Source organism: Chelonia mydas, chromosome 2 (assembly GCF_015237465.2).
Source record: "Chelonia mydas isolate rCheMyd1 chromosome 2, rCheMyd1.pri.v2, whole genome shotgun sequence".
Classification (NCBI taxonomy): Eukaryota; Metazoa; Chordata; order Testudines; family Cheloniidae; genus Chelonia; species Chelonia mydas.
In genome coordinates, this window is record NC_057850.1 from 261,818,421 (window position 1) to 261,845,895 (window position 27,475).

Here is a 27,475-nt window from a genome sequence, read left to right on the forward strand (position 1 = left end):
AGTGCCGTGATCTGCCCTGCACACATGGGTTGGGGGTCCTGGGAGCAGCAGATTGTCACCATGCGGCCGGCAGGTAGCTCCGGAGGCCTGGGCTAGGGATCGGGAGGGCTGGGAGATCGCTGCTGCAGGCAGTGAGGTTGGACTGAGGTTACTCCCTTTGCTGGAAGGGCTCTGGTGCATGTTGTGTATTGTTGTTGTGCAGTCGATAGATGGCGCATGGAGCCAATGCGGGCATGCGGTTCCCCATCAGTTCCTTTCTGTAGCAGTCTTGGGGGCCAGACTGAGTCAGATGCTCCTTGAAGTCCTGTGAAGCAGCAAAAGTTTGCTAATGAACATATGCAGAGTGAAGATGGGCTGGGGCCTGTTTCGCAGGGAGGAAGCGAGCTGGCTTTTGTGGTTCTCCTGTAGCTGTGTTATTTGTCACTGGGGATGCCCCAGAAGTTTGCTGACGTTGCTGTTCTCACAGATATCCTCTAGTTATTCGAGAGGAAAGTATTTGTGCTTTTGTGCACTGGGGTTGTCCGTCCGTCTGACCATGGCGTAGGAGAGGGGCCAGACTGGAGGGTTAGGTGAAACCATTTTAGAAGGGCTCTGTGCTGTTGAAACCTCTCCTTCGGTCCATTCCCTGGGCTGCCTGGCTTCCCAGGTTTGCGTTTTTGGAGGTTTCCCTGTGTTGTGATAGGGACTGGGGAGGGGAGGCTCCTGGATTTCCATGGTCTCTCACCGTGTCCTTGCTTTTCTAATGATGCTGTCTGGCTCGGATCCGTTGTCTGGAATAGTCTTGGGAAGGTCTGTCCGGAGTTTCCCATTCTGCTTTGCTGGCGTTTGCTTCTTTTTATTGGGTTTTAAACTGTTTCAGCTTTGCCAGGAGCTGCTGTCGGTAGCATCTTTAACGTGTGCCCATTTCTCCTTCCCACGCTCTGCGTTTTCCTGCTGGAGCGCTGGTTTGTGTGGTGGGGGCCTGCAGTAGATGTAAGGTCATGGGGTCTCTGATGGAGAGGATAGGCCAGTGGGTAGGGCGCTGGTGCTGGGGAGACAGGTTCAATTCCTTGCTCTGATACAGGCTTCCTGAATCCCTTGATCTCTCTGCCCCGTCTGCCCCCTCCTTGCCTCTCAGGGGCTGGTGAGAATCAACACGTAAATATTGGGAGACAGGTGGAGTCTATGGTGATGGGCCCAGGCCCGAGGGGTGTCTTTGCCATTTGTCAGTGACATTTTCTGTGCATTCTGCTGCTCAGATTCCCTGGCAGGTCCTCTGCTTTCCCTGTGCTGAGCAGTGTGTGTGTGTGTGTAGGGGGGGTGGGTGGGAGGGGGAGAGGGGAGTTACCGCACTGGGCTGGCTGCTTTGCTGAGGACATGCCAGAGGGCTGCCACCTTGTGCAGCATCCTCCCTGTATCCAGGCCTTTGACCTTGGGCAGAGCCCCTCTAGCCTTTCTGCACGGGGCTCACTGGCAGGCCGGGCAGATGGGAAAGGCCAGTCGGGTCCTTTCTGCTCCTTCCTTCTCCTGCAGGCTGTTCTCCAGGGCTTATTCTAGGAACCCTGCCCTTCCCTGGGGGAGGATCTCAATCCTTTCCCCTGTCCCTCCTGCCTCACCTCCACCCGCAGATCTAGTATCAGCCTCGCCTACCCCACATCCCCTCCTTGGGACACCCCCTGCTGATATTGCCACTTGTCCTCCCCAAGCTGACTAGGGTTAGTGATTTTACATGGTCTCTTAAGCCTCTGTTGTTTGCAGATTTGCTAAGCCTCACAGCACTATTCTTATAAAACACTCATCACCACAGCATGGCCTGTTAGGTAGGTAAGGAATATAACGCGATCACGGAAATGCAGCCAGATCTGGGGTGGAAGGCAGCAGCTAACAGTGCATGGTGGGTCTGCCCGGCAATGGAGAACACAGTGTGGAATCCGACCGAAACTGGGAAGGAGACGTTGGGTTTTGCCTGGCAGGCCGCTGGCATGAAAAGTGCTGGGGATCTGACCTAGGTCTGGGCCTTTGCCTTGCCCCCATCGGTACTGGCTCGGCGGGGAAGTGCCCCTTTCAGAGCCCTGGCATTGCACACTCAGCACCATGGGCGCAGGCTGAGGGAGGGCCAGCTGCCGGGCTTGCCCCATGCAAAGGGCTTACGCTTGGATTTGCTGCTTCTGGATTTTCCCCGTGCCCGGTGCCTGTGTGGGGGTGGTGGCAGGAGCAGGACCTTGTGGCGTGTGGGAAGAAGGCAGCTTGCTCTGTACCGGGCCTGCCGGGGAGGAGAGGGTGGCACAGGGGTGCTGACTGCCGGCAGGGGCTGAGTTGTGACGTGTGGGAAGAAGGCAGCTTGCTCTGTACCGGGCCTGCCGGGGAGGAGAGGGCGGCACAGGGGTGCTGACTGCCGGCAGGGGCTGAGTTGTGACGTGTGGGAAGAAGGCAGCTTGCTCTGTACCAGACCTGCCGGGGAGGAGAGGGCGGCACAGGGGTGCTGACTGCCGGCAGGGGCTGAGTTGGACGTGGGACGGGAAGGAGCTTCTGCTGGAGGCAGCGCTGTTTGCATCTTCTGTTTGCTTCCTGGCTTTCGTTAACTGCTTGGTGACTGGAGCGCAGCGTCTGCTGCGGGCTCTTCCCTGCCCAAGGAGACTTGTGCTGGGCACACGCTCAGCTCCGTGCAGCCGTCAGGGCGATGCTCCTTCGAAGGGGCCATTGGAGCCCATCTCCGTCCCTGGGGTTGTGAATGGGAGGTGGACGTGGCTCGGCCGAGCTGCTGCGGCACTTGGGTTGGCTAACAGGGCTAGAAGTGAGGCTGGAGCCTAGGGCCAAGGACTCCTGAGCGAGGCATGGGGTGAGTCAGGTCTATTCCCAGCACTGCCACCTGCTCCCTGTGTGACCTTGTCTCACTGGGCCTCAGTTTCCTCCTCGGACAGTGCTCAGATGGAGGAAGCAAAGGAGCATTTCTCAAGAGACTATCAAAGGTTCTGGGGCTCGGTACGGGGGGCTGGGTGACCCGTGAATACAGGAGCTCAGGCTGGATGGGCCCTTCTGGCCTTGCCCTCTGGATCGGTGGGCAGGGGTGGGAATGGGGCAGGCTCTCAGGGTGCTCCCAAGGCGTGGGAAGAGGCGGCTGAGTTATGACAGCTGCGTTGGAGTGGGCGGCCCTCTCCTCTCCCGCTGGCTGCTCACCCTGGCTGGGCTGAGCCCGGGGGCTCTGTGGGGGGCACTGCTGCTCCCCTGAGGGCCCCTCCTCACCTGAGCCTGGGGTGTATGAATCTCTCATTCCTCTTTACCGAGACCCTCTCCCCCAAGGCCCTCCCGTGGGTCTCTGAGTGGGGATGGGGAGGGGAGCTGCAGAGCCTCCCTGCCCCCCCGGCTGTCAGCCCCCGTGACGAGCGAGCGCGGAGCCGGTTGCCTGCTGCTGACGCGCTGGCGGGTTGGCTGTGATTTCTGTGCAGTGAGAACAGGCTGTGACGTGGGATTGTGCGGGCTGTAGCTCCATCTCCCCCTCCCGACAGCCTGGTAAAGAGGCCTCATTGGTATTCCTGGTGCACCACGGAGCCGGCTCGCGCTGGTCTCCGTGCGCACGGAGAGGGTGGTAGCTCCCCCCGCGGGCCCCTGGCACAGGCACTTGGGCTCCTGCCTCAGCCGTTGGGGGGCTAGCAGCTGCCGCTTGCCCGTGGCTCCGCATGCGGCTCTTCCACCAGCAACAGTGGCCCGGCACTTCTCCCGGGCTGGGCAGCCCTGGCCAAGGAGAGACATCGCGCCCCACCCCTGGCAGCCCTGGCCATGAGGAGACCTAGCTCCCTGGCCCCCCGCCCCCTGGCAGCGTGGGCTGTGGGGTGATGTGCCCTGGCCCTCCACCCCTGGCAGCACTGGCCATCGGGCGGCATCACACCTGGCCCCCCACCCCTGGCAGCGCTGGCCGTGAGGAGACCTAGCTCCCTGGCCCCTCCCCGCCCCCTGGCAGTGCTGGCTATGCGGTGACGTGCCCTAGCCCCCCATCCCTGGCAGCACTGGCCGTTGGGTGACATTGCACCCTTGCCCATCCCCGCCCCCGGCAGCGCTGGCCATCAGGCGACATCACACCTGGCCCCCCACCCCCTCGCAGCTTTGGCCGTGGGGTGACATTGCACCTCGCCCCCCACCCTCCTGCCCCCTGGCAGCGCTGGCCGTGTGGAGCCCCTTTGGTTGGTCCGTGAAGCAGAAGAGTGAAGCTGCCCTGGGAAAGGGCCTGTGTCAGCGGCTGCTGCAGCCTCAGCCCGTCGGGGAACCAGGGCTCAGTGCAGCCTTCGACCGCCGGGATCCCTGCTTGCTCCTGGCCCTGCCCCCAGCTGGCTGGGGTCTGGCACAGGCTGAGATAAGTGCTGTGTAGGAGCCAAGGACCCAGCTCTGCCACCCCTTGGCGCTGCCGCCCCTTGGGGCGCTGCCCAGCTGCCAGCTTCTTGCAGCGCTCCGGCCCTGCGCTGCCCACCCAGACGCGGCAGGGTTGAGAGACTGGCCCGGTTCTGAATTCTACAGGCCTGTCTCCCAGTGGCGCCATAGCCTCTGTCCCCCACAGCTCTGGGTAGAATCTGGCCCCTCAGTGTAACTGCAGGAGGAGTAGAAAGGACTCCCTGTTTTGTTCCACCAGCCACGTTTCAGCCTTTTCCTCCTGTCCCAGGCGTGGCCCCCGACCGGCGTCCTGGGGACCTGGTGGGTGGCTCAGTGGTGGAAAGGTCCCAGTGCCTCTGCAAATTGTTTGCCAGCGTCGCCTTTGTGTGGTTCTGTGTGTCTGTGAATTCAAGCCAGGGGTTTGTAACGGGGGGTGACACACAGGAGTGCTGGTAAGAGACTGGCCTGCAGGTCATGCCCTGTCATGGGGCAGGGGTCATAGCCCCGGATTCCAGGGGATTGGTGTAACAGCAGGACCCCGCTTGTTCGGTGCTGTCCATGCGGATAACGTCAGCCCCACCAGCTACCACAGCTAGTTAATCAAATGGGCTTGAGACCTGTCGGGATGGAGAGCAGCCTGCTGTGTCTCTGCCAGCGACGACCATCTTTGAACCGCTCTGGCGGCTACTCTTCATTCTCTGAACGCTTCCTTCTGGTGCTTTGCGCTGTCGGGGCCTGGGGAGACTTGGGTTCCTCGCACAGGCATGTCCAGGGGCCTACAGAAATAGCCTGTGTCCTCTTGGGTTCTGTTTCGGTGTTTCCTGTTCCTCTGGGCAGGCTGGCGTTCAGGCGTGGCTTATTCAGAAGAGTTAGTTCATGGAATTCGTTGCCCCGAGAGATCGTTAATGCCAAGAACCCAGCCGGATTCCAGAGAGGATCCGACAGGCTCAGATCCAGAGTTGTTACAACACACAGAAAACAAGCCGCAATGCTCCTGCTTCCTGAGCCGGCCTCTAAGTAATGGCAGTTAGGGAAAACTAACCATCATAGGGGCCTTCTGCAGCGCTCCTGTCGCCTTGCTGTGAAGCAGCAGGCCCTGGCCACCGCAGGACAGGATGCCAGGCCAAATGGGCCAGGGTCTGAGCCAGGCTGGCAGTGGCCTTGGGGCAGAAGGTACAACTGCTTCCGTGGCGTGTCGCCAGCCACTTCTTGACATGGGCCTGGCGATGGGGGTTCCGGGTGTTTGAACTTGGGCGGTGAGGGGCAGAGGTTACTGACGTGGTGGTGGGGGTCCAGGTGTTTGTCCTGGGGTGGTGAGAGGCACAGGGTTAGTGTGGCAATGCGGGTCTAGGTACGGTGATGGGGGTCTGGGTGTTTGATGGGGGTCTGGGTGTTTGAACTGGGGTGGTGAGGAGCACAGGTTACTGACGCGGTGATGGGGGTCTAGGTGTTTGTACTGGGGTGGTGAGGGGCACAGGTTACTGACACGGTGATGGGGGTCTGGGTGTTTGAACTGGGGCGGTGAGGGGCAGAGGCTAGTTTCGCAATGATGGGGGTCTAGGTGTTTGAACTGGGGCAGTGAGGGGCACAGGTTACTGACACGGTGATGGGGGTCTGGGTGTTTGATCTTGGGCGGGTGGAGTGAAGGAATAGCAGGAATGGGGAGTTAGTGGGAGTGAAGGGACAGGGAAAGGCAGGCAGATCAGGGAGGATAGTCTTAGCTCATCGGCTGCCCCCCTGCCCCATGGAGGTAGAATGTCCAAGCTGAGTTTCATGGAGAACAAGGGAGTGAGTGGCTGCCCAGATTTTACCAGGGAGCTCCCGACGGGTAGAGGGGATCTTGCAGGCAGCATCTGAGTGGGGAGTGGTGCAGGCTGGGAACATGGTGAAGTGAAGGCCCAGGTCGTTGTTTTGAAGTATCTAGTTGGGCCAGGGCTAAATGTTGTGACGACTCTTCAAGGAAAGGACAAGCTTCTGTTTGATCTATGGGGGAGCTTCATCTTAGAGAGGAAAAAGCAGGTTAACTCATTGAGATGACAGGTAGGCCCTACAGTTCGTCTCATAGAACCCAGCGTGGAGTGGCCAGCCTCTCTCGTGATGAGCTTTATAGATGTCCAGACAGCTTTGGGCAGCCTACACAGAGATGGACTTTGGAAAATTGACACGCAATGGGATACCAGTAAAAGTAATTAGAATAATCCAGAATCAGTTATTTTTCTAATCCAGGGCATGTGATGTGCAGTGATGGCAGCACCATGCTAGACATTGAGCAACGAATATCAAAAGCAGCAAACAACTTTCATAAACCTGAAAAGATTTGGAAAAGTAACTTGATTGGCACTGGCTGAAAAACTCCCTAAGTGTCAGGGTGGTTAAGCAGTGGAATAAATTGCCTAGGGAGGTGGTGGAATCTCCTTCATGGGAGATTTTTGCGAGCAGGTTAGACAAACACCTGTCAGGGATAGTCTAGATAATACTTAGTCCTGCCATGAGTGCAGGGGACTGGTCTCGTCCATCCTCCCCATGGAAGGAAAAGGCCCGGGTAGAGATCGTAGAAGTCAACAAGTGGCTACGCAGGTGGTGTCGGAGAGAAGGCTTTGGATTCTTGGACCATGGGATGCTGTTCCAAGAAGGAGGAGTGCTAGGAAGAGATGGGCTCCACCTAACGAAGAGAGGGAAAAGCATCTTCGCAAGCAGGCTGGCTAACCTAGTGAGGAGGGCTTTAAACTAGGTTCACCGGGGGAAGGAGACCAAAGCCCTGAGGTAAGTGGGGATGTGGGATACTGGGAGGAAGCAGGAGCGCGCGAGAGGGCAGGGTTCCTGCCTCATACTAAGAAAGGAGGACAAACAGCAAGTTATCTCAAGTGCCGATACACAAATGCAAGAAGCCTGGGAAACAAGCAGGGAGAACTGGAAGTCCTGGCAAAGTCAAGGAATTATGTTGTGATTGGAATAACAGAGACTTGGTGGGATAACTCACATGACTGGAGTACTGTCATGGATGGATATAAACTATTCAGGAAGGACAGGCAGGGCAGAAAAGGTGGGGGAGTTGCACTGTATATAAGGGAGCAATATGACTGCTCAGAGCTCCGGTACGAAACTGCAGAAAAACCTGAGAGTCTCCGGATTAAGTTTAGAAGTGTGAGCAACAAGGGTGATGTAGTGGTGGGAGTCTGCTATAGACCACCGGACCAGGGGGACGAAGTGGACGAGGCTTTCTTCCGGCAACCAGCGGAAGTTACTAGATCGCAGGCCCTGGTTCTCATGGGAGACTTCAATCACCCTGATATCTGCTGGGAGAGCAATACAGCGGTGCACAGACAATCCAGGAAGTTTTTGGAAAATGTAGGGGATAATTTCCTGGTGCAAGTGCTGGAGGAACGAACTAGGGGCAGAGCTCTTCTTGACCTGCTGCTCACAAACTGGGAAGAATTAGTAGGGGAAGCAAAAGTGGATGGGAACCTGGGAGGCAGTGACCATGAGATGGTCGAGTTCAGGATCCTGACACGGGGAAGAAAGGAGAGCAGCAGAATACGGACCCTGGACTTCAGAAAAGCAGACTTTGACTCCCTCAGGGAACTGATGGGCAAGATCCCCTGGGAGAATAACATGAGGGGGAAAGGAGTCCAGGAGAGCTGGCTTTATTTTAAAGAATCCTTCTTGAGGTTACAGGGACAAACCATCGGGATGTGTAGAAAGAATAGTAAATATGGCAGGCGACCGGCTTGGCTTAACAGTGAAATCCTTGCTGATCTTAAATACAAAAAAGCCTACAAGAAGTGGCAGATTGGACAAATGAGCAGGGAAGAGTATAAAAATATTGCTCGGGCATGCAGGAGTGAAATCAGGAGGGCCAAATCACACCTGGAGTTGCAGCTCGCAAGAGATGTTAAGAGTAACAAGAAGAGTTTCTTCAGGTATGTTAGCAACAAGAAGAAAGTCAGGGCAATTGTGGGCCCCTTACTGAATGAGGGAGGCAACCTAGTGACAGAGGATGTGGAAAAAGCTAATGTACTCAATGCTTTTTTGCCTCTGTCTTCACAAACAAGGTCAGCTCCCAGACTGCTGCACTGGGCAGCACAGCATGGGGAGGAGGTGGCCAGCCCTCTGTGGAGAAAGAAGTGGTTCGGGACTATTTAGAAAAGGTGGACGACTGGAAAAAGGCTAATGTGGTGCCCATCTTTAAAAAAGGGAAGAAGGATTTGCAAGAACCTCTTTCCAGTGGATACTAAAACCCCCTCCAGGCATTTACTTTAGGACGTACTGATCTTCATCTCTGTTGTCCATTTCCAAGACTCTGCTCCATGAAGGAGGACAGACATGAGGCCAATATGAAAAATTCACATTTTTGTGTCATAGAATCATAGGACTGGAAGGGACCTCGAGAGGTTACCTAGTCATAGAATCATAGAATATCAGGGTTGGAAGGGACCTCAGGAGGTCATCGAGTCCAACCCCCTGCTCAAAGCAGGACCAATCCCCAATCAAATCATCCCAGCCAGGGCTTTGTCAAGCCTGACCTTAAAAACTTCTAAGGAAGGAGATTCCACCACCTCCCTAGGTAACGCATTCCCTGTGCTTCACCACCCTCCTAGTGAAATAGTGTTTCCTAATATCCAACCTAAACCTCCCCCACTGCAACTTGAGACCATTACTCCTTGTTCTGTCGTCTGATACCACTGAGAACAGCCTAGATCCATCCTCTTTGGAACCCCCTTTCAGGTAGTTGAAAGCAGCTATCAAATCCCCCCTCATTCTTCTCTTCTGCAGACTAAATAATCCCAGTTCCCTCAGCCTCTCCTTATAAATCATGTGTTCCAGTCCCCTAATCATTTTTGTTGCCCTTCGCTGGACTCTTTCCAATTTTTCCACATCCTTCTTGTAGTGTGGGGCCCAAAACTGGACACAGTACTCCAGATGAGGCCTCACCAATGTCGAATAGAGGGGAACGATCACGTCCCTCGATCTGCTGGCAATGCCCCTACTTATACATCCCAAAATGCCATTGTTCTTCTTGTCAACAAGGGCACACTGTTGACTCATATCCAGCTTCTCGTCCACTGTCACCCCTAGGTCCTTTTCTGTAGAACTGCTGCCGAGACATTCTGTCCGTAGTCTGTAGCGGTGCATGGGATTCTTCCGTCCTAAGTGCAGGACTCTGCACTTGTCCTTGTTGAACCTCATCAGATTTCTTTTGGCCCAATCCTCTAATTTGTCTCGGTCCCTCTGTATCCTATCCCTACCCTCCAGCGTATCTACCTCTCCTCCCAGTTTAGTGTCATCTGCAAACTGGCTGAGGGTGCAATCCACACCATCCTCCAGATCATTAATGAAGATATTGAACAAAACCGGCCCCAGGACCAACCCTTGGGGCACTCCGCTAGATACCGGCTGCCAACTAGACATGGAGCCATTGATCACTACTCATTGAGCCCAACAATCTAGCCAACTTTCTACCCACCTTATCGTCCATTCATCTAGCCTATACTTCTTTAACTTGCTGGCAAGAATACTGTGGGAGACAGTGCACTCGAATGATCTCACACAGGAAAATGATAAAAGACAAAAACATCCTGTCACCGGTGGTGAACGTCTCACAATGCAATCGCTCGATATCTGTCTTATCAGCCCTCGTCCTCAAAGGAAACCAGCACAGCTCTTTCAACAGACAAGCCTGGGAGCGTCAATTCATTGCTCTGCTAGACAGCAAAAATCGCGGACTGAACAGACACTGGGTTTATGGCTCACTACAACAGTCTGTAACCCACTGGCCCCCTTTTTGTGGGATGACTGCAGAGGTGTGAATGGGTCACCTCACCTAGCCAGAACATGTGCTGACTGTCCCCTTGTGTTCAGCTGTAACAGGCTTCATACCTTCCCCAGCCCTGAGGAAGGGTGCTGTGTAGCTTGTGGCATCTTAGAGACAAACAAATTTATTTGAGCGTGAGCTTTCGTGAGCTGCAGCTCACTGCATCGGATGCATTCAGTGGATGAAGTGAGCTGTAGCTCACGAAAGCTTATGCTCAAATAAATTGGTTAGTCTCTAAGGTGCCACAAGTCCTCCTTTTCTTTTTGCGAATACAGACTAACAGGGCTGCTACTCTGAAAGCTGTGTAGCTTAGAGGATTGTCTCTTGCAGCAGCAGAAGCTGGCCCAGGAAGAGCTGTCTCTCTACAAGGGCTAATGTGGCTCCTGGCTGTATAAGCTGGGGAATATCCAGCAGGACTAGGGAGGGGGTATGGCTGCCTTGTGTACAGCGTTTGTGAGACCATTGGTGGATGCTGTGTCCAGTTCTGGGGTTCACACTTAAAAAAAGAAACTGACCAATTGGAAAGGGTTCAGGAAAGAGCTGTGGGAGCGATGCCTTTTCGAGAGAGCCTGCAGGAGCCCGGTCTGTTTAGTTTAACTAAGTGAAGTCTCAGGCATGTCTCGATCCCAGTCTACACGTACATACGTGGGGAAGAGACTTGTGATAGTTCTGGTTCTTTAATCTAGGAGGAAAAGGCCGAGTGAGATCCCGTGGCTGGATGCTGAAGCTGCCCAAAGTCCGGCTATAAGTAAGGTGCAGATTGCTGCGTTGGAACAGCTGATGTGGATTCTTCCTTGCTCAGAGTCTGGAAATCCAGCCTGGGAGTCTCTCTGGAGCAGACCCACCACAGAGCTCAGCCAGATGTGTGGGGCTGGGATGTGGAATCCCTTGGTTGGGGTCTCTGACCTCTTGCACACAGGTCAAACTAGAGGATCGTTGTGGTCCCTTGTGGCCTTATCTATGAACCGCACCCACATCTGCCGACATCTGGTCTGTGCAGCATGGTGCAGTCAAGTGCTGATGTAGGGGAAAGGCCCTTGAACAGATATCAGCAGGGTGGGGGAAAGGCCGGGGCTTTCACGTTCTGTGTTCAGACCTGCCAAGTCCTTTGTCTGTATGAGACTGGAGCTGGCCTCCCTGGGCAGTGCTGGCGCTTGCTGGTGACGGTCAGGTTTCTGGGCTCTGTACAATCCTTACCTTGCTCAGCTGTCTGACGGTGCTGCTCTCCTGCTGCCGGCACTTGGAGTCGGGACTTCCTCCTGTACCACACAGACACAGTCCACTTTTACTCCTTCTTTGAGCATCGCTGCCCCTTGTAGGGTTTGGGGTGTTGGTGACACCCTGGGATCTGCTTTACCCTTTATTATTGGTACTGGGTGCTCCAGTCATGGGCCAGGTGGTAGGCACTTTAGTGTGGACAAGTGCCAGGGCACAAGCAGGCTGCCTTGTGTGGGGGCGGGGGCAGATGATTGGGGCAGGTGCTGGAGTGTGGGGGCAGTCATCTGCACATGCGCGGGTCATAGTGACAAGGAGGCTTGTGGAAAGACAACTTCACTCTGCAGTCATCCCTACCATGGTCTCATAACCCTGCCTCCCAGGCAGGGATCCTGGTCCAATAGGTGGGGTGGGGGTAGCCCCATTACATAAGAACATAAGAACGGCCCTACTGGCCAAAGGTCAGACCAAAGGTCCATCTAGCCCAGTCTCCTGTCTTCCGACATCAACCAGTGCCAGGTGTCCCAGAGGGAATGAACAGAACAGGGAATCATCCAGTGATCCATCCCCTGTCGCCCATTCCCAGCTTCTGGCAAACCGAGACTAGGGACACCCAGAGCATGGGGTTGCATCCCTAACCACCCTGGCTAATAGCCAGTGATGGACCTATCCTCCAGGACCTTATCTAGTTCTTTTTTGAACCCTGCTGTAGTCTAGGTCTTCACAACATCCTCTGGCAAGGAGTTCCATAGGCTGACTGTGCATTGCGTGAAAAAATACTTCCTTGTGTTTGTTTTAAACCTGCTGCCTGTTAATTTCATTGCGTGACCCCTCGTTTTTGAGTTATGTGACAGGATAAATAACACTTCCCTATTCACTTTCTCCACACCAGCCGTGATTTTATAGACCTCTGTCCTATCCCCCCTGAGACTTCCCTTTTCCAGGCTGAGCAGCCCCGATCCATTCACTTTCTCTGGAGAGGGTGCCACCCGTGGTGGTTGCCCTTCTCTGCCCGATGTGCAGTTCTGATACACACGTGCCCTGCTCCCAGGAGCGAGGTCCAGGGGCGCGTCCTGCAGACAGAGGGGCCGGGAGTGGGCTACATGGTCCCGGTGCGGCTGTGCCGGCTCGCCGTCGTGCGGCTCTGCTGCCATCTGGTGGCTACTGCAGGCATGTCACTGTAACCACACTGGGAGAGAGCAGGGGCGTGCACAGGAATACAAATTTGGCTGCTTTTGGAGGGGCACTTTCCTGAAAGTGGGGGCCAGGGCCCCCATCCCTTCTGCCCAAGGCCCTGCCCCTGCCCAAGCCAGAAGCTGGAGCAGGCCTGGCGCTGGGGACCCTCCACCTGCCCGCGGTGGAGGGACCAAGAGCAGCCCATGTACCTGTATCCTGGACCCCCAACCCAGGGAAGGTGGGGGGACCCAGGATCCCCACAGCTGTTACCCCGACCTGGCTCTGGCCAGGGGATGAGGCCTGGGAACCGCAGCCTGGCCGTGGTAAGAGCCTTGCGGCCAGGCAGCTGTAAGGCACCGTGGACCCTTCACCTGCCCTGGGCAGGGGGCTGCTCTCAGCCCTCCCATCCTGGACAGGTGGAGAGTCCGCTGCACGGCTCCCCGGCCAGGCTCCAGCTCCTGGCTTGGCTGGGGGTGCGGGGCCAGGGCCTCACAGGGAAAGAGGACGGGTGGGGGCCTGGTAATTATCCCATTGTACTCCGCACTGATGGAGTCCTGTCCCCAGTTCTGGGCATCACACTTCAGGAAAGATGTGGACAAACTGGCGAGAGTCCAGAGGAGAGCAACCAAAACTTTCAAAAAGTGGAGGGCCATGGCCCCCCTGTTCCGATGACGATGGGCACTTTCTGTGGCCCCCGTGGCTGGAGGAGCTGCCTCTCCCTCCCCCCCACCCTGGTGGCTGAAGGAGCTGCCTCTCTCCGCTGTGGCTGTGGACCCAGTGCTGGTGGAGCTGGCACTCCCCGTCCCGGCCCCAGAGGAGTTGTGTGCCCCCTGCTTGCCCCCCCTTGCGCATGCCCGGGGGTGAGAGAGTTTGGCCCCCTTCACTGAGCAAAGTGCTTTCACCTCCCCACATCGGGGAGCCCCATGGAGAAGGCTGGACCTCAACTCCGTGTCCTCAGCTGCTCTCCGGAGACTCCCTTCCTCTCCCCGTCCCATGGCCCCTGCAGCAACATCCAGCGTGTGTGTTGTGACACCGGCGGGCCAGGTGCCAGCATGTGCCCAGCCCCGTGCCTCACGTGGGTACGGACACGCAGCTGGCATGGGGCTAGGTCAGTGCGTGTTCACATTGCTAAAAGCAGGATTAGAGCTGTAGCCATGTGCTAGGTGTTTGGCCGCAGTGTGGCTGTAGGCTTGTCGCTCCCAGGGTCGTGGAGAGACCGGGGGGTGGGGGGAGGTGATGTCTGTTGTTGGACCAGTTTCTCATCAGCATAGAGCGTCTTCACCAGGTGCTCTGCAGCGCTGTAAGTGTAGACGTGCCCTTAGCGTTTAGACTCTATTAAATGCATGCCAGTTGCCGCCTGCGTTAATCTCGCTGATAGCGCAGCGTTTGCATTGTGAGCCTCCCTACTGGTGTCGATGCCCAGACAGGCAAGGACATGAGTCAGTGTGAAATGCTGGGTCCGGTCCTGCCTACAGGGATCGCCCATTGACACCAGACCGATGATTGTGGACAGCAGAGGACAAGAGACGTTTTTGCCCTTACAAAGAGGAGACATGCCTGTGAATTCCTCCCACCTGCTGAGTGTGCAGCTCACACTGCAAGGGGGAAGGGAATAAGAACTGTATCACTATGCAGCTTGGACTCTCAAGGGCACGGTTTTCTAGGCATAAGCAAGAGACCCCCAGTGTTTTGCCTGAGATAGCCCTAAGGGGGGACACAGAGCTTGCTTATTATAGATGCTCCTATTGCCTTTTGAAACCTAAGGTTGTAACTCATTTGTGTGTTTGTGTTTCCCTGCTTTAACCTTGTAAATAACTAGTTTCCTTTTCCTAGTTAATAAATCCTAATTAATCCTGGTTAATTAATCCTAATTATAAATCCTAGTTAGTTAACCCTAGTCAATAAATCTTGAGATCGTTTACTATGGGATTGGCTACAAGCGCTGTCTGTTGTGGAGATCGAAGGTGCAGCTGACCTGGGGAGGTGACTGGCCCTTTGGGCCGGGGAGTGACCTGAATGTTGCTGTGATTTTTGGTGTAAGAGGCACCTCTCACAAAGGCAGGCTTGCGTAGGCGGCGTGGGAGGCGGCGTGCCCCGGGGACTGTCTGTGACTCCGTGGTCAGGCTGTTACAGAGCCTGAGGAATTCACACTGTTGGTGAATCTACGTACTGTACAGAACTCACAGCCCGTGTGTGCTTTGTGCCCTGCCCTGAGGGTGGCACCGTGCGCTGGCCCCTGCAGGACAGCTTGGCCTGTTCATTGCTGTGTGTTACCGCAGAGCCGGCCCTGCGCGAGCAGCCAGTGCTCTGTGCAGCAGCTTGGGCACGAGGGCCCTGCGAGGTGCTCAGGCAATCTGAACGAAGGGGCAGGTGTGCCCCTTGGGGTGCTGCCATCCTCCCTGCCCTCCATGCCCTCTCGCCTTGCTACATGTAGCTCTGAGTGTCGTGCCTGGTCCTGCCCTGGCAGCCAGCCCTGTGCTGCGGGCACCGCTCGGGCAGCCATCACAGCGCCCCAGGAGCACCCATGGTGACGCCAACAGTTCATCAGTGCCCCCAGGGCTCCCAAGGAGGGGGTGCCCTGGTGGTGAGCACAGGATGGCACTCCAGGGCGCGTGGTGAGCTGGCCCATTCAGACAACGGGACAGCGGCCAGGGCAGAGTTCGGAGCCAGGAGTGCAGGCCACCGGCGAGCGCGTGGGGCAGGGCCTGGGAAGGACGGAGGGGTCAGAGTGGGCAGTCAGCTGAAGAGGAGCTCCCCGGGCCGCGCTGAGGCCACAAGGCCAGTACGATCCAGGAACGTGTGTGCAGGGGCAGACTGGGATTGGTACCTCTGCGCATGCAGGCAGCCAGCACAAACGGGAACAGCTGGCTCGGCGGTAGCCCGGCGGAAAAGGAACCGGAGCATCTAGTGGATCACAAATGGAATATGACCCAGCGTGATGCGGCTGTAAAAATGGGTCCTGTCGTTCTGGGGCGTATTAACAGGCATGTTGTATGTACGAGACGGGAGGTCACTGTCCCTCTCTGCTCAGCCCTGGTGAGGCCCCAGCTGGACACTGTGTCCAGTTCTGGGTGCCACAGTTCAGGAAGGATGTGGACAAACTGGAGAGAGTCCGGAGGAGAGTGACCAAACAATGGAAGGTTGTGACGGAGCCGGGAGTGGGGCGGAATGACCTGGGGGTGTCGCAGGGGAGTTTTACTGGGACTGTCCGCATTGGGGATGGGCTGGCAGGGGGTAGCTTCACTGGAGGGACGATACCTGAGCATGTAACCTGAGCCTGGAGGGGAGAGGCTGGGTGAGTTGGCTGGAGGGGGTTTTGAGTTGGGAGTGGACTGAGGAAACGGAGGGAACCCCAGGGCTGGGGTCTAAGCTCCCTGCCCTCCAGAAGGACCTGTCTGAGGGGTCCTGGCTGCACCCACAAGCTCTGTTTGGGACTGTGTTTCCGTCATCCAATAAACCTTCCGTTTTACTGGCTGTCTGGCTGTCTAACTCCAAGGGTAGAGCAGGAGAGGGAGGACAGTGCAGTGGTCAGGGCCTGGCCTCGGCTTGGGAGACCAGGGCCCGATTCCTTGCTCTGACAGACTCCCTGTGTCACCTGGGACAAGTCACTTGGTCCCTCCCTGCCTCAGTTCCTCATTGGTGCCATGGGGATACTGACCCTGCCCGGCCACATGGGGCGGAGGTGTGGCAGGGTTGGGGCCGAGCTGATGTGCGGGTGTAGCCAGGGCGGCACAGGGGTGTAGCTGGGCCAGTGTGAGGCTGTAGTCAGTGGCAGCGCGGGGACAGAGACGTGGAAAGCTCGGAGATCTGCTGGTGAAAAGCGCTGGGTGGGAAAGGGAAGTTGTTACTGATAAGCACCTGGACGGGGCTGGGGGAGCCGTGGATCCCCCGTGGCTGGGGGTTTCTGAGAATGGGTTGGACAAGCCCCTGTAAGGGAGGGTGTCGGTAAGAGTCGGCCCTGCCTCAGCACAGGGGGCTGGACTTGGTGAGCTCTTGAGGTCCTTTCCAGCCTGACAGCGTGTGATCCCGTGGCGTGGGAGAGCTGTGCTGGGGCACTGTGTCGGGGTTGGGCTCACATTTCAAAGAAGGTGCTGAATAAGGGGAGAGGGTGCAGAACAGAGCCCCAGAAATGATCTGAGGGCTGGAGCCCAGCGGGAAGAGCCACTCGGCCCCTGGAGGGGTGACTCGGTTAGCCTGCATGGGTACCGTCCTGTGGACACCAGCCGGGGAGCAGGTAGCTGAGAGAGGCCGGACAGAACCGACAGCAGGACGTTAAAACCCAGCTAGCTCAGGAGGAGTTGGGCCCAAACTTCCAAATGAGGGATCAACTCGTGGGAGGAGCAAACCCCCAGGGCAGCAATGGGGTCTCTGTACTTGGCTGTCTCCAGATGCTTGGAAGATGCTTGGCCAAACACCAGTTATTGGCTCAGTCCAGGCTGAGTGGGTGAGATTCCCTCCCCTGTGCGGTGCAGGAGCTCAGACGAGACGATTGAAGGGCCCCTTCGGGCCCTGGACTCTGGGCGTCTGTGGGAGAGGGTGGCCAAGGCAGGACCCTGCTCCTGGCCAGTGCCTGATTGTAGCACCCCTGCCCCTGATTTCTCCAGGCTGCAGTCACTGACTCATGCCCACCCTGGCTCGCCTGCCCTCACGTCTCCAGCACCCACGGCTCCTCACAGTACCGCCGAGCCCGGCCGAGGGCGCTGGGGTGTTACCTGGCTGGGCAGGAGACGGGGATCCTAGCCATGGGTACTTGGGGGGGGGGGTGCCATTGCACCCTACTGTTTAAATGGAGGTTCATGCGCCCCCACTTGTGAGAACCCCCCTTGGCCTCTGACTGGAGCTGGGGGGTAACAGCAGAGCACTTCCCTTGGCCAGCTGGATGGGCATGGCCCCCCGCCACGTTCGCAGTCCCTGGTGTGGCCCCTGGGTCCAAGCAGCCGGAGGGGAAGTGTAAAGGAGGAGCAGCGTGCGGGGGGCAGGGGGGCAGGAAACCCAGCTGTTCAGAGTGCAGGTCCCCGTGCTGGCAGCTCTGCCGGGGGCCCCTGTGGGCGGGAGTGCCGGCTCTGTGCCCTGCTCCTCCCTGCGTTCAGGGCAGGCTGGCCTGTGGCTCTGGGGAGGAACCGCTGAGGCAGCCGGGGAGCTGTGCTGGTGCTGAGGGGAGGGAAGGGGGCGGTCGCGGTCGCCGGGCCAGCGCTCTCTGGCCTCCTGCCCTCTGCTCCCTTGGCAGCGGCTGGGCTGGGTGCAGGGCCAGGGCCCCTGGCCAGGGGAGGTCTGCGTGCGCAGCGCCTGGGGCCCGTCCCAAGGGCCTGGCTCCCGTTCCAGGGCAGGCTCCAGCGCCGGAGTTTGTGGCAGGCCGGCCGGGGGCCAGGTCTGGGCATGCAGGCGCAGAGGGAGCGGAGGAGCGGAGAGCGAAGGTGCACGGAGCCGGTGCACAGAGCCGCCGGGGTGCCGGGGCGGCTGGCAGTCCGCACTGCCCGGGCCAGGCCGGGGCGCCTCTGGGGCATGGGGCGGGCGGAGCCCAGCAGCTGACCATGGCCGAGGGCTGGCCGTGGAGCTCCCGGCCCCGGGCTGCGTGCCCCCGCAGGGCCGTGAGCATGTGCGAGTCGCTGGACCTGCAGGGCGACCCGGCGGTGCAGGCTGCCCTCACGGCTGCCCAGCAGCAGAAGAGACGGCCCAAGAGCCTGTGCTCGGTGGGCAATGGTCTTGGCCCTGCTGCCCTGCTGCCCCCCGCGCCCCCCGCCAGAGCCCGCAGCGGCTTGCTGGACTTCTTCAGGCTGCGGCCTCCCCGCCGGCGGGAGGAGCGGGGCCTGCCTCTCCTGCTGCCCCCAGGGGGGGCCCACGGGGCAGATGGGGCGCAGCGCCTGCGCCCAGCCAGCATGACCTGCCTGCCCTCGGGGCGGCAGCCGCCCACGCCCGAGGCCTCGGGCTTCCTGCGGGGCAGCTCCCTGTGGGGCAGCGGGCGCTGGGACATCTTCCGGGGCAGTGGCCGCAGCAGCCCCGGCCCCAGGAGGAACTTCAGCTCCCTGCGCAAGAGCTTCAGCTTCCGCCTGCGGCGGGGCCAGGAGCTGCGGCGCTCGGCGTCGGGGGGGCTGCTGCGGCCCCCGCGCCTCCGCACCAAGAGCGAGGGCGACGCCAGCTCCCTGCACACCTGCCCCAGCCAGCGGGACCTGCTGTACCCGGAGCTGGGGCGAGCCGGCGCGAAGCCGAGCCCTGGCCCCGGCCAGGCTGGCAGCCTCTGGAAACTCCTCACCAGCCGCTTCCGCAGGCGGGACCGGGGCAGAGCCGCGCCCCAGGAGCCCCCCCAAGGCGCCAGGCCGCCCCGTGTGGCCGTGGGGGGCAGCCCGCTGCGAGCATTGGGTAAGTGCCGCCCAGCTCCGGTGCCGCGAGGAGGAGCCTGGGCTGCTGGGGACGGGCCGGTGGGCTGGGCAGCTGGAGCGAGCTGCCCCAGTGCGAGTGTGGGGCTGGGGGAGAGGAGGCAGTGAAAGCCCCGGGCCGTGGGGCTGGGGAGGGGAGAACCTGCCCCAGTGAGAGCTGTGGGGTTCGGGGGTGGTGAGAGCCTGCCCCAGTGAGGGCCCTGGGCTGTGGGGTTGGTATGTGGGGCAGTGGGAACCTGTCCCAGGCCCTGGGCTGGGGGCAGGCAGCGAGAGCCTGCTCCAGAGAGAGCCCCGGCCTTTGGGGTTGGTATGGGGGGCGGGGGGGCAGTGAGAGCCTGCCCCAGAGAGAGCCCCGGGCTGTGGGGTTGGTATGGGGGGGGGGGCGGTGAGAGCCTGCCCCAGTGAGGGCCCCAGGCCATGGTCACGGTTGCTGGGGGGTGGCCCGTTTGGGCCCTTTTCTGCACTGGGGCTGAAATGCTGGTTCCTGTAGCCCTGGGTGAGAGCGGGGGAGGGGTGTTGTATGGTGGGGGACCCGGATCCCACCTCCCAAGGGGAGTCTGGGGCGCTGTCGTCCCAGGTGCTGAACGAACAGCGGCTCACCGTCCCCTGGGCGCCCTCCAGGGAGAGGTGCCCCGCCACCCCGAGTGGCTCAGCAGCAGCAGGCAGGGCCAGGTAGCTGTGGTGAGAGCGGGGGGCAGAGGCTGGGAGCAGGGGGCGAAGGGCAAGGAGCACAGGGCCGGAGGGCGGCCCCCGGCGGGGGTCTCTGGCTCGTGCGCCAGTTGGAGGGCTCTGCCAGGTCTGGCCACACACGGTGAACGAGGTTCCTGGGCAGGGCCCAGCCTGGGCCTGGGGCTGACGCAGCCAGCCTGTCTCAGAGCTTCCTTCCCTGACCCTGACCGGGTCTGCGCTGGCGCCCTCCCTGGCGGCGGCTGGCTCACCCCCAGGCCCCCGCTGGGCACAGCTGTGGCAGGGCAGTGCCGTGGGCATGGGTGGACGAGGCCGTTCTCATGGCCTGCTTTTCCCTGGCCTGGTCTACATGAGTCAGACGGGACGGTCACAGGGGTCCCTTCTGGCCGGGCAATCCGTGACTCCCACTTGTCGCTGGTGGGGCCCTGGCAATGTACGGCCACAAGGTCTGCCTGGAGAGAAGCAGGTGCTGCCACTCGCCGTCTGTCCCACAGCTCGCGTTGCCTTGGGCCTGCTCCTTCCTCAGAGCCTAGGGCTCCTCTGGCCTGCTGGAGCCATGGCACGGAGCAGCCCCGGTGCTGAACCTGCCCAAGGTGGCTCTGACCCGGGTTTGGGCGAGAGGGTGGCAGTGGCCTGCAGCCTCGTGTGTGCCCAGCCCGGAGCGGTGGGTGGGAGGGGTGCCCTGGCTGGGGTGGCGCTGGGCTAGGCAGAGAACAGTGGCTGCAGGGTGGTGCATGCTGGCAGGTAAGCAGAGTCAGGGGGTTGGGCTGCTCTCACAGATGGGTCCCCAGTGGGTCAGGGCACCACGCTCGCCAGGTGCCTGCTCAGACCCAGGGCTCCTCTGGTTTCCATCCTGCTCTTGGCTCAGAGCGATTGTGAAAGCATAGCTGCTCTCTCCTGGAGGCGGTTGACGGGGACTAGCAGGGGGGCCTTGGGCCATTTCTATTCCCTACGGCCTGGGCTCCCCAAAGGAGCCAGCTCTGGGTCTGGGAAGCTTCACAAGAGGGAGTGGGCTAGAGATGCCGAGCTGGGTGAGCAGTGAAGGGATGGCAGAAGGGCCCTAGACAAATTAGAGGATTGGGCCAAAAGAAATCTGATGAGGTTCAACAAGGACAAGTGCAGAGTCCTGCACTTAGGACGGAAGAATCCCATGCACTGCTACAGACTAGGGACCGAATGGCTCGGCAGCAGTTCTGCAGAAAAGTACCTGGGGTGACAGTGGACGAGAAGCTGGATATGAGTCAACAGTGTGCCCTTGTTGCCAAGAAGGCCAATGGCATTTTGGGCTGTATAAGTAGGGGCATTGCCAGCAGATCGAGGGACATGATCATTCCCCTCTGTTCAACATTGGTGAGGCCTCATCTGGAGTATTGTGTCCAGTTTTGGGCCCCACACTACAAGAAGGATGTGGAAAAATTGGAAAGAGTCCAGCGGAGGGCAACAAAAATGATTAGGGGACTGGAACACATGACTTATGAGGAGAGGCTGAGGGAACTGGGATTATTTAGTCTGCAGAAGAGAAGAATGAGGGGGGATTTGATAGCTGCTTTCAACTACCTGAGAGGTGGTTCCAAAGAGGATGGCTCTAAACTGTTCTCAGTGGTAGAAGAGGACAGGACAAGGAGTAATGGTCTCAAGTTGCAGTGGGGGAGGTTTAGATTGGATATTAGGAAAAACCTTTTCACTCCGAGGGTGGTGAAACACTGGAATGCGTTACCTAGGGAGGTGGTGGAATCTCCTTCCTTAGAAGTTTTTAAGGTCAGGCTTGACAAAGCCCTGGCTGGGATGATTTAATTGGGGATCGGTCCTGCTTTGAGCAGGGGGTTGGACTAGATGACCCCCTAAGGTCCCTTCCAACCCTGATATTCTATGATTCTAAGGGCTGGGTCAGGCAGTGCACTGGGGCTCTTATCCAGGGAGGTGCCCCTGGTATTACTGCAAGGTGGATGCAAAGGGCTGCGCCTGGTGCATACGCCATCAGCTTCTGTGCTTCTCTCACCTTCCAGGGGAGGGGCTGGCTGTGCTTTATCGGCACAGACGAGCCCCAGTTCCCTGATGGTGCAGAAAGGATGGGACTTGATGCAAGTCTCCGGGCTCCCTGGGCCTGCATGCTGCCTCCTGGCATGTCCCCTGGCTGGAGCTGGTGGGTGCAGAGCTCAGAGCTGCTGGACTCTGAAGCAGGAGGTTCCCAGGCTGCAGGGAGGCAGCGTTCATGGCTCAGGAATGTGGGTGCGTCCCAAACAGAGGAGGGTTTGGCCCCTTCCCTTGCAGCAGGGGACCTGTTCCTACTTGCCAGCCACCCCATGCAGGAGCTGCCTCCCAAGCACGGCTGCGGCTTGGGCCAGAGTGTGTGACTGGGGCGCCGTCTGCAGCACCGAGGAACAGAGGATGAAGGAGGGCGATAGAATTAACGCCAGTCAGTGTGGGTTTGTGGGAAGTAGCCCGTCAAACAACCCAGAGCTCTCTCGGTTAATGAGATCACCCCTTTGGTTGGTAAAGGTGTCGGCACAAAGACTTAGACGTCTGTAAGGCACTTGTGTTGGTCCCACGTGACATCTGGATTAAGTAGTGGAGAATGATATAAAATTAACGTGGCACACGTTCGATGGATTAAAAACTGGCTAGCGGCTGGCTCTCACAGTGTCGCTGCGAGTCATCCCGCAGCGGGTCTGTTTCTAGAGGGTCCCTCCGCCGGTTAATGTTTTTATCAGTGACCTGGAAGAAAACATTAAATCCCCACTGAAAGTTTGCAGCTGACACACAGCTTGGGGAGGGGTAAATAAGGAAGAGAACAGGCACTGACAGAGGGATCACTTGGTAAACCGGGTACGAGTAGCAATATGCGTTTGAATACAGGCAAATGTCAAGTCATACCTCTAGGAATAAAGGCTGTAGGCCATACTTGCAGGATGGGGGACTCTATCCTGGGAATCAGTCTCTGAAAAGGACTTGGGGGTTTGGAGGCAGATAATCAGCTGAACATGAGCTTCCAGTGCGATGCTGTGGCTAGGGGCTAATGCAGTCCTGGGGAATCTCGGAGCAGAGAGGTGATTTTTACCTCTGCTTGGCACTGGTGCGACCGCTGCTGGACTCCTGCGTCAGCACTTCCAGAAGGCTGTTGATAAATTGCAGCAGGTTCAGAGAAGAGGCCCTGAGGATGGTGACAGTGACAGACTCACGGAGCTCCGTCTGTTTCGCTTAAGGAATAGAAGGTGAAGGGCCACTTCATCACAGTGGGTAAGTACCGACGTGGGGACCCGAAAGTCAGACAGAGCTGGGCCCTGCATGCTGGCAGAATGAATAGACTCCTAGTTCTGAGGCCGGAAGGTCTAGGCTGACCTCCTGTGCGGCCCATAGGACTCCCCAGGATAATTCCTGTTGGAACTGGAGCTTCGCTTTACAAGGCATCCAGTCTTGATTTAAACATTGCCAGTAACGGAGAAACCACCACAATCCTTGGCTAGCTGTGGAGAGCTGCCTGCTGTGACTCGCATGGGAGCACCAATCTCAGGGCAGGCTGGCAAGGAGCAGTGCACAAACCCACCTTGGCCGTGAGTTCTGTACTTTGCGAGTGTGAACTCCTCAGGGACTACAGCAGCCTGACCATGGAGTCACCGACAGTCACCTTGGTGTCCGGTCTGCCGCACTGCCCAGCAGAGCTTGCCTGCGATAGATGGAAGGGTCACAGCAATAGTCAGGTTTCAGAGGGGTAGCTGGGTTAGTCTGTGTCAGTAAAAACAATGAGGAGTCCTTGTGGCACTTTAGAGACCGGCATCTGATGAAGTGGGTTATATCCCATGAAAGCTTACGCCCTGTAGTGAGGCGGTGTGGCGCCCCGCCGCCCCGGAGAGGGACAAGCCCATCCGGGTCCCGGAGTGGGCGGAGCCAGGGAGCTCTGAGCCCGCCCCATAGCGGGTCAGGCGGCAACCCGGAAGTATGAAAGCTCGCACTCAGAGCTCACTGAGGGCCCAGCTGCCAGGGAGGCCAGACACCTCCAGCCTGGCCCGCGACTGGGAAGCCCCCGCAGCCCAAGGTGCATGCCAGGAGTTGGTGGGCCTGCCCTGCGCCCGCTACCCGGAGGAGTCGCCGGGCCTGCCGTTCGCCTGGTACCCCGAGGAACCCAGGGTGCTGGACCCAGGTCCCCCAAGAGGGGGAATCGGGGAGTAGCCCGGGGGCAGCCGACCCTAGTCTGGCTACAGCACTGCCAGAGCGTGTCAGAGTGTTGCGGCCAGGATCCCCACTGACCCAGCAGCGGGTCATTTGCCGCTGCTAGGGCCCCGGGCTGGGATGCAGCGGAGTGGGAGGGCCTGTGTCCCCCCTGCCACCCAACTCGCGGGTGGCCGTCTCCCCCTCCGCCAGGTCCTTTAGGGCCTGGGCCTGCTGCTATTGAACTGTTTGCTCAGCCCCTGCCGGAGGGCTGGAGCTACTGACTTCCTTGCCCTGCCCTGACCCAGGGCCTGGGCCTATTTCTATACACTGTTTGCTAGTGCTCGGCCCCTGCCGGAGGGCCGGAGCTCCTGACCTATCGTTGCCCCGCCCTGACCCAGGGCCCAGGCTTACGGTGCTTGTTTCAGCTGCCACAGGGGCTGCCTAGGGAGACTCCCACGGCCGGACTAATGTCCCCAAACATTATCTGTGTGTCGTGAGCCAGTGCGGCTCCCCGCCGCCCCGGAGGGGGTCGAGCTCCGGCTAGCCGCATTACATGCCCAAATAAATTTGTTAGTCCCCAAGGTGCCACAAGGACTCCTCATTGTTTTTAGCAATATTCAGGTTACTCCCAGGCCGAAAGGGCCATGTCAGTTGTGCCTTAGCTCTTACATCAAAAAGACAAGGCAAACCTGTAATAAACTAGCTACAGACGTGTTAACTAGGAAAAGGAAACGAGTTATTTATGAGGTTAAAGCAGGTGAACGAACACACACACACACAAGTTTCAGTCTTAAGTTTCAAAAAGTAATAGAAGCTTCTAGATTAGCAAGCTGTGTGCGACCTTCAGGGCTAACCCAGGCTGAGCACTGGGGATCCCTTGTTTATGCCTGGAACCCCCCCTTCCCCCCATAATCTGTACACCACAGAGATCCAGGGGGTTTTGTTCCCCTCCTCCCATGTGCTCTGAGCTGCAAACTCAGCTGACCGGAGGAGTCCCCTTGCACCACTCGTCCTCGTGGGAATGTGGGGAGGACGTAATGCCTCTTCTGGAGAGCAGTTCTGCGCGCTAGGTTAACGTCTCCTGTCTGGTGACGTACACTGTCACGGAGGCTCACAGTACAGCCGCTCAGATATCACCTCACGACATGCGGTGCGGCCATTATAAGGGAGATTGATGCCGGCAGCAGTTTACAAGCATTCCACACAGTCTGACCACTAGCCCTGTTCTGTGATTCTGTTCTAACAATGGTAACACCCAGGTGAGCCAGCCTGAGCCCAGCTAGGTATCTGTCAGTGTTCAGTGAGACACAGGGTCCTTGGCAGGAGCTGGCACCTGGTCTGCCAGTGTCACAAGTTGTTCCAGTGGTTAATTATCAGCACTGTCCAAAGATGTACACTTTCTTTCCAGTCTGAATTTGGCTAGCTTCAGCTTCCAGCCACTGGATCGGGTTAGACCTTACTCTGCTAGACTGAAGAGCCCATTGCCAGACATTTGTTCCGCATGTAGGTAGCGGTAAACTGCAATCAGATCACCCATAACTTTTGCTTTGTTCAGCTAGAGAGAGTGAGCTCTTTGAGCCTATCGTAAGGCAGGTTTTCCAGTCCTTTAATCATTCTCTTAGCTGTTCTCTAAACTCTCTGCAATTTATCCACATTCGTCTTGCACTGTGGACAGCAGAACTGGACACCGTATCCCAGCAGCGTCGCACCAGTGTCAGGTACAAAGGTAAAAGAACCTCTCTGCTCCTCCTCTAGATCCTTGTTCTTACCTCCTAGGATGGCATTAGCCCTTTTGGCCACAGTGTCGCATGGGGGCTACTCTTGTTTAGCTGATTATCTACCATGACCCCCAAGTCCTTTTCAGTGCCCCTGATTCCCATCCTAGAGTCCCCCATCCTGAAAGCATGGCCAACATTCTTTGTTCCTGGTTGTATTATTTTATATCTGTCCAGATTGAAATGCATATTGTCCAGTTGCTCCTGGTTTACCAAGTGATCGAGATCACTCTTTGGTCTGTAACCTGTCCTCTTCATCGTTTACCGCTCCTCCAGTCTTTGCCTAAAGACTTGGGTCAGTGGTGACAAACATGTTAAACAACAGGGCCAAGAACTGCTCCCTGTGGAACCCCACTCGAAATACTACCACTCGATGATGATTCCCTGTTCACAGTTACATTTTGAGACCTGGTGGGGGAGGTGATATCTTTTATTGGACCAACTTCTGCTGGTGAGAGAGACAAGCTTTCAAGATTACCCAGAGCTCTTCTTCAGGTCCATGTAGGTTTGAAAGCTCGTCTCTCTCCCCAACAGAAGTTGGTCCAGTAAAAGACATCACCTCCTCCACCTGGTCGCTCCCATATCCTGGGATCAACTCAGCTAAAACAACCTTACCTGTGACATTTTGAGACTTATCAGTCAGTCATCTTTTAATCCATTGGATGGGCACCAGGTTAATTCTTAGTTTGTTCTAGTTTCTTGAAGTGTTATGCGGGATCAAGTCAAATGCCTTCTAGAAGTCCAAGTCTATTACATCAGTGCTATTATCTTTATCGTCAAACTCGTAATCTCATTAAAAGAAGATAACTGGTTAGTTTGACAGGCTCCATTTTTCATAAACTGGTGTTGATTGGCATTAATTACATTACCCTCCTTTAGTCCTTTATTGATTGAGTCCCAGATCAGCCACTCCATTATTTTGCCCAGGATCAGTGCAGACTGATAGATCTGTAATTACCTGGGTCATCCCTTTTTCCCTTTTTGAATATTGGCACATCAGTAGCTGTCTTGTAATCCTCTGGAACTTCCCCAGTGTTCCAAGACTTAATGAAAATCAACATTAATGGTCCAGCGAGCCCCTGAGACAGCTCTTTTAAAACTCTTGGGTGCAAGTTATCTGGACCTATTGATTTAAAAATGATTAACTTTAGTAGCTGCTGTTTAACATTCTCCTGTAGTATTGTCATCGTCATCATCACCGTGATATTACATCCTCTGTTTTGCCCCAAATACAGAACAGAAATATGTATTGAACACTTCTGCCTTTTCTGCATTATTGATAATTCTACCATTTCCATCTAGTAATGGACCATTGTTAGGGTTCTTTTTGTTCGTAATATACTGAAAAAACGCCTTCTGCTGGCCAGAGATTCCTCCTTGTAGCCTTTTGCTTTCCTTATCACTTTCTGCAAGTCTGATCTTCTGATTTATATTCATTAATATACACTTCCCCCTGCTTCCGTTTGTTATCTGTTGTTTTTTTATTTTTTGTTGCTGTGACGCAGCAGGGAGTGGGGTGGATTTGACCTGGGGATGTTGCAGGGGAGTTTCACTGGGGATGGGAGACTTCCCTTGCGGGACGATACCTGAGCCTGTAACCTGAGCCAGGAGGGGGGTTGGGGCCAGGTGACACCTTCTGCCCGGGAAGCTGGACAAAGGCTGGAGGAGGAGCTGGGGGGAGACTGGGTGAGACGGCTGGAGGGGTTTTCAGTTTTGGGGAGTTGGCTGGGGAAGAGGAGGGAGCCCCAAGACTGGGATCTAATCTCCCTGCCCCCCAGAAGGGCCTAAGGGATCCTGTTTATGCCTGCAAGATCTGGTTTGAACTGTGTTCCTGTCGTCTCTAATAAACCTTCTGTTCTACTGGTTGGCTGAGAGTCACGGTGAATCGCAGGAAGTGGGGGTGCAGGGCCCTGACTCCCCCTCATGCCGTGATAATTGCCTTTTGC

At 57.4% G+C, this 27,475-nt stretch overlaps 1 protein-coding gene across 5 annotated transcripts in view; it reads left to right on the top strand.

Annotated features, from left to right (window-relative positions):
• The window catches only part of AGAP3 (ArfGAP with GTPase domain, ankyrin repeat and PH domain 3), a 238,193-nt gene that overhangs the window by 58,297 nt on the left and 152,421 nt on the right, over positions 1-27,475 (top strand). Inside the window, exon 1 of one of the 5 annotated variants that reach the window (XM_037891514.2) lies at positions 17,931-18,901. The exons of 3 other annotated variants lie outside the window; for them this stretch is intronic. In XM_037891514.2, coding sequence (XP_037747442.1) covers positions 18,076-18,901 — 826 coding nt within the window. In that variant the 5' untranslated portion in view covers positions 17,931-18,075. Of the gene's footprint in view, positions 1-17,930; positions 18,902-27,475 lie in introns of those variants that run through there. One more of the 5 variants, XM_037891512.2, reaches the window with a different exon arrangement.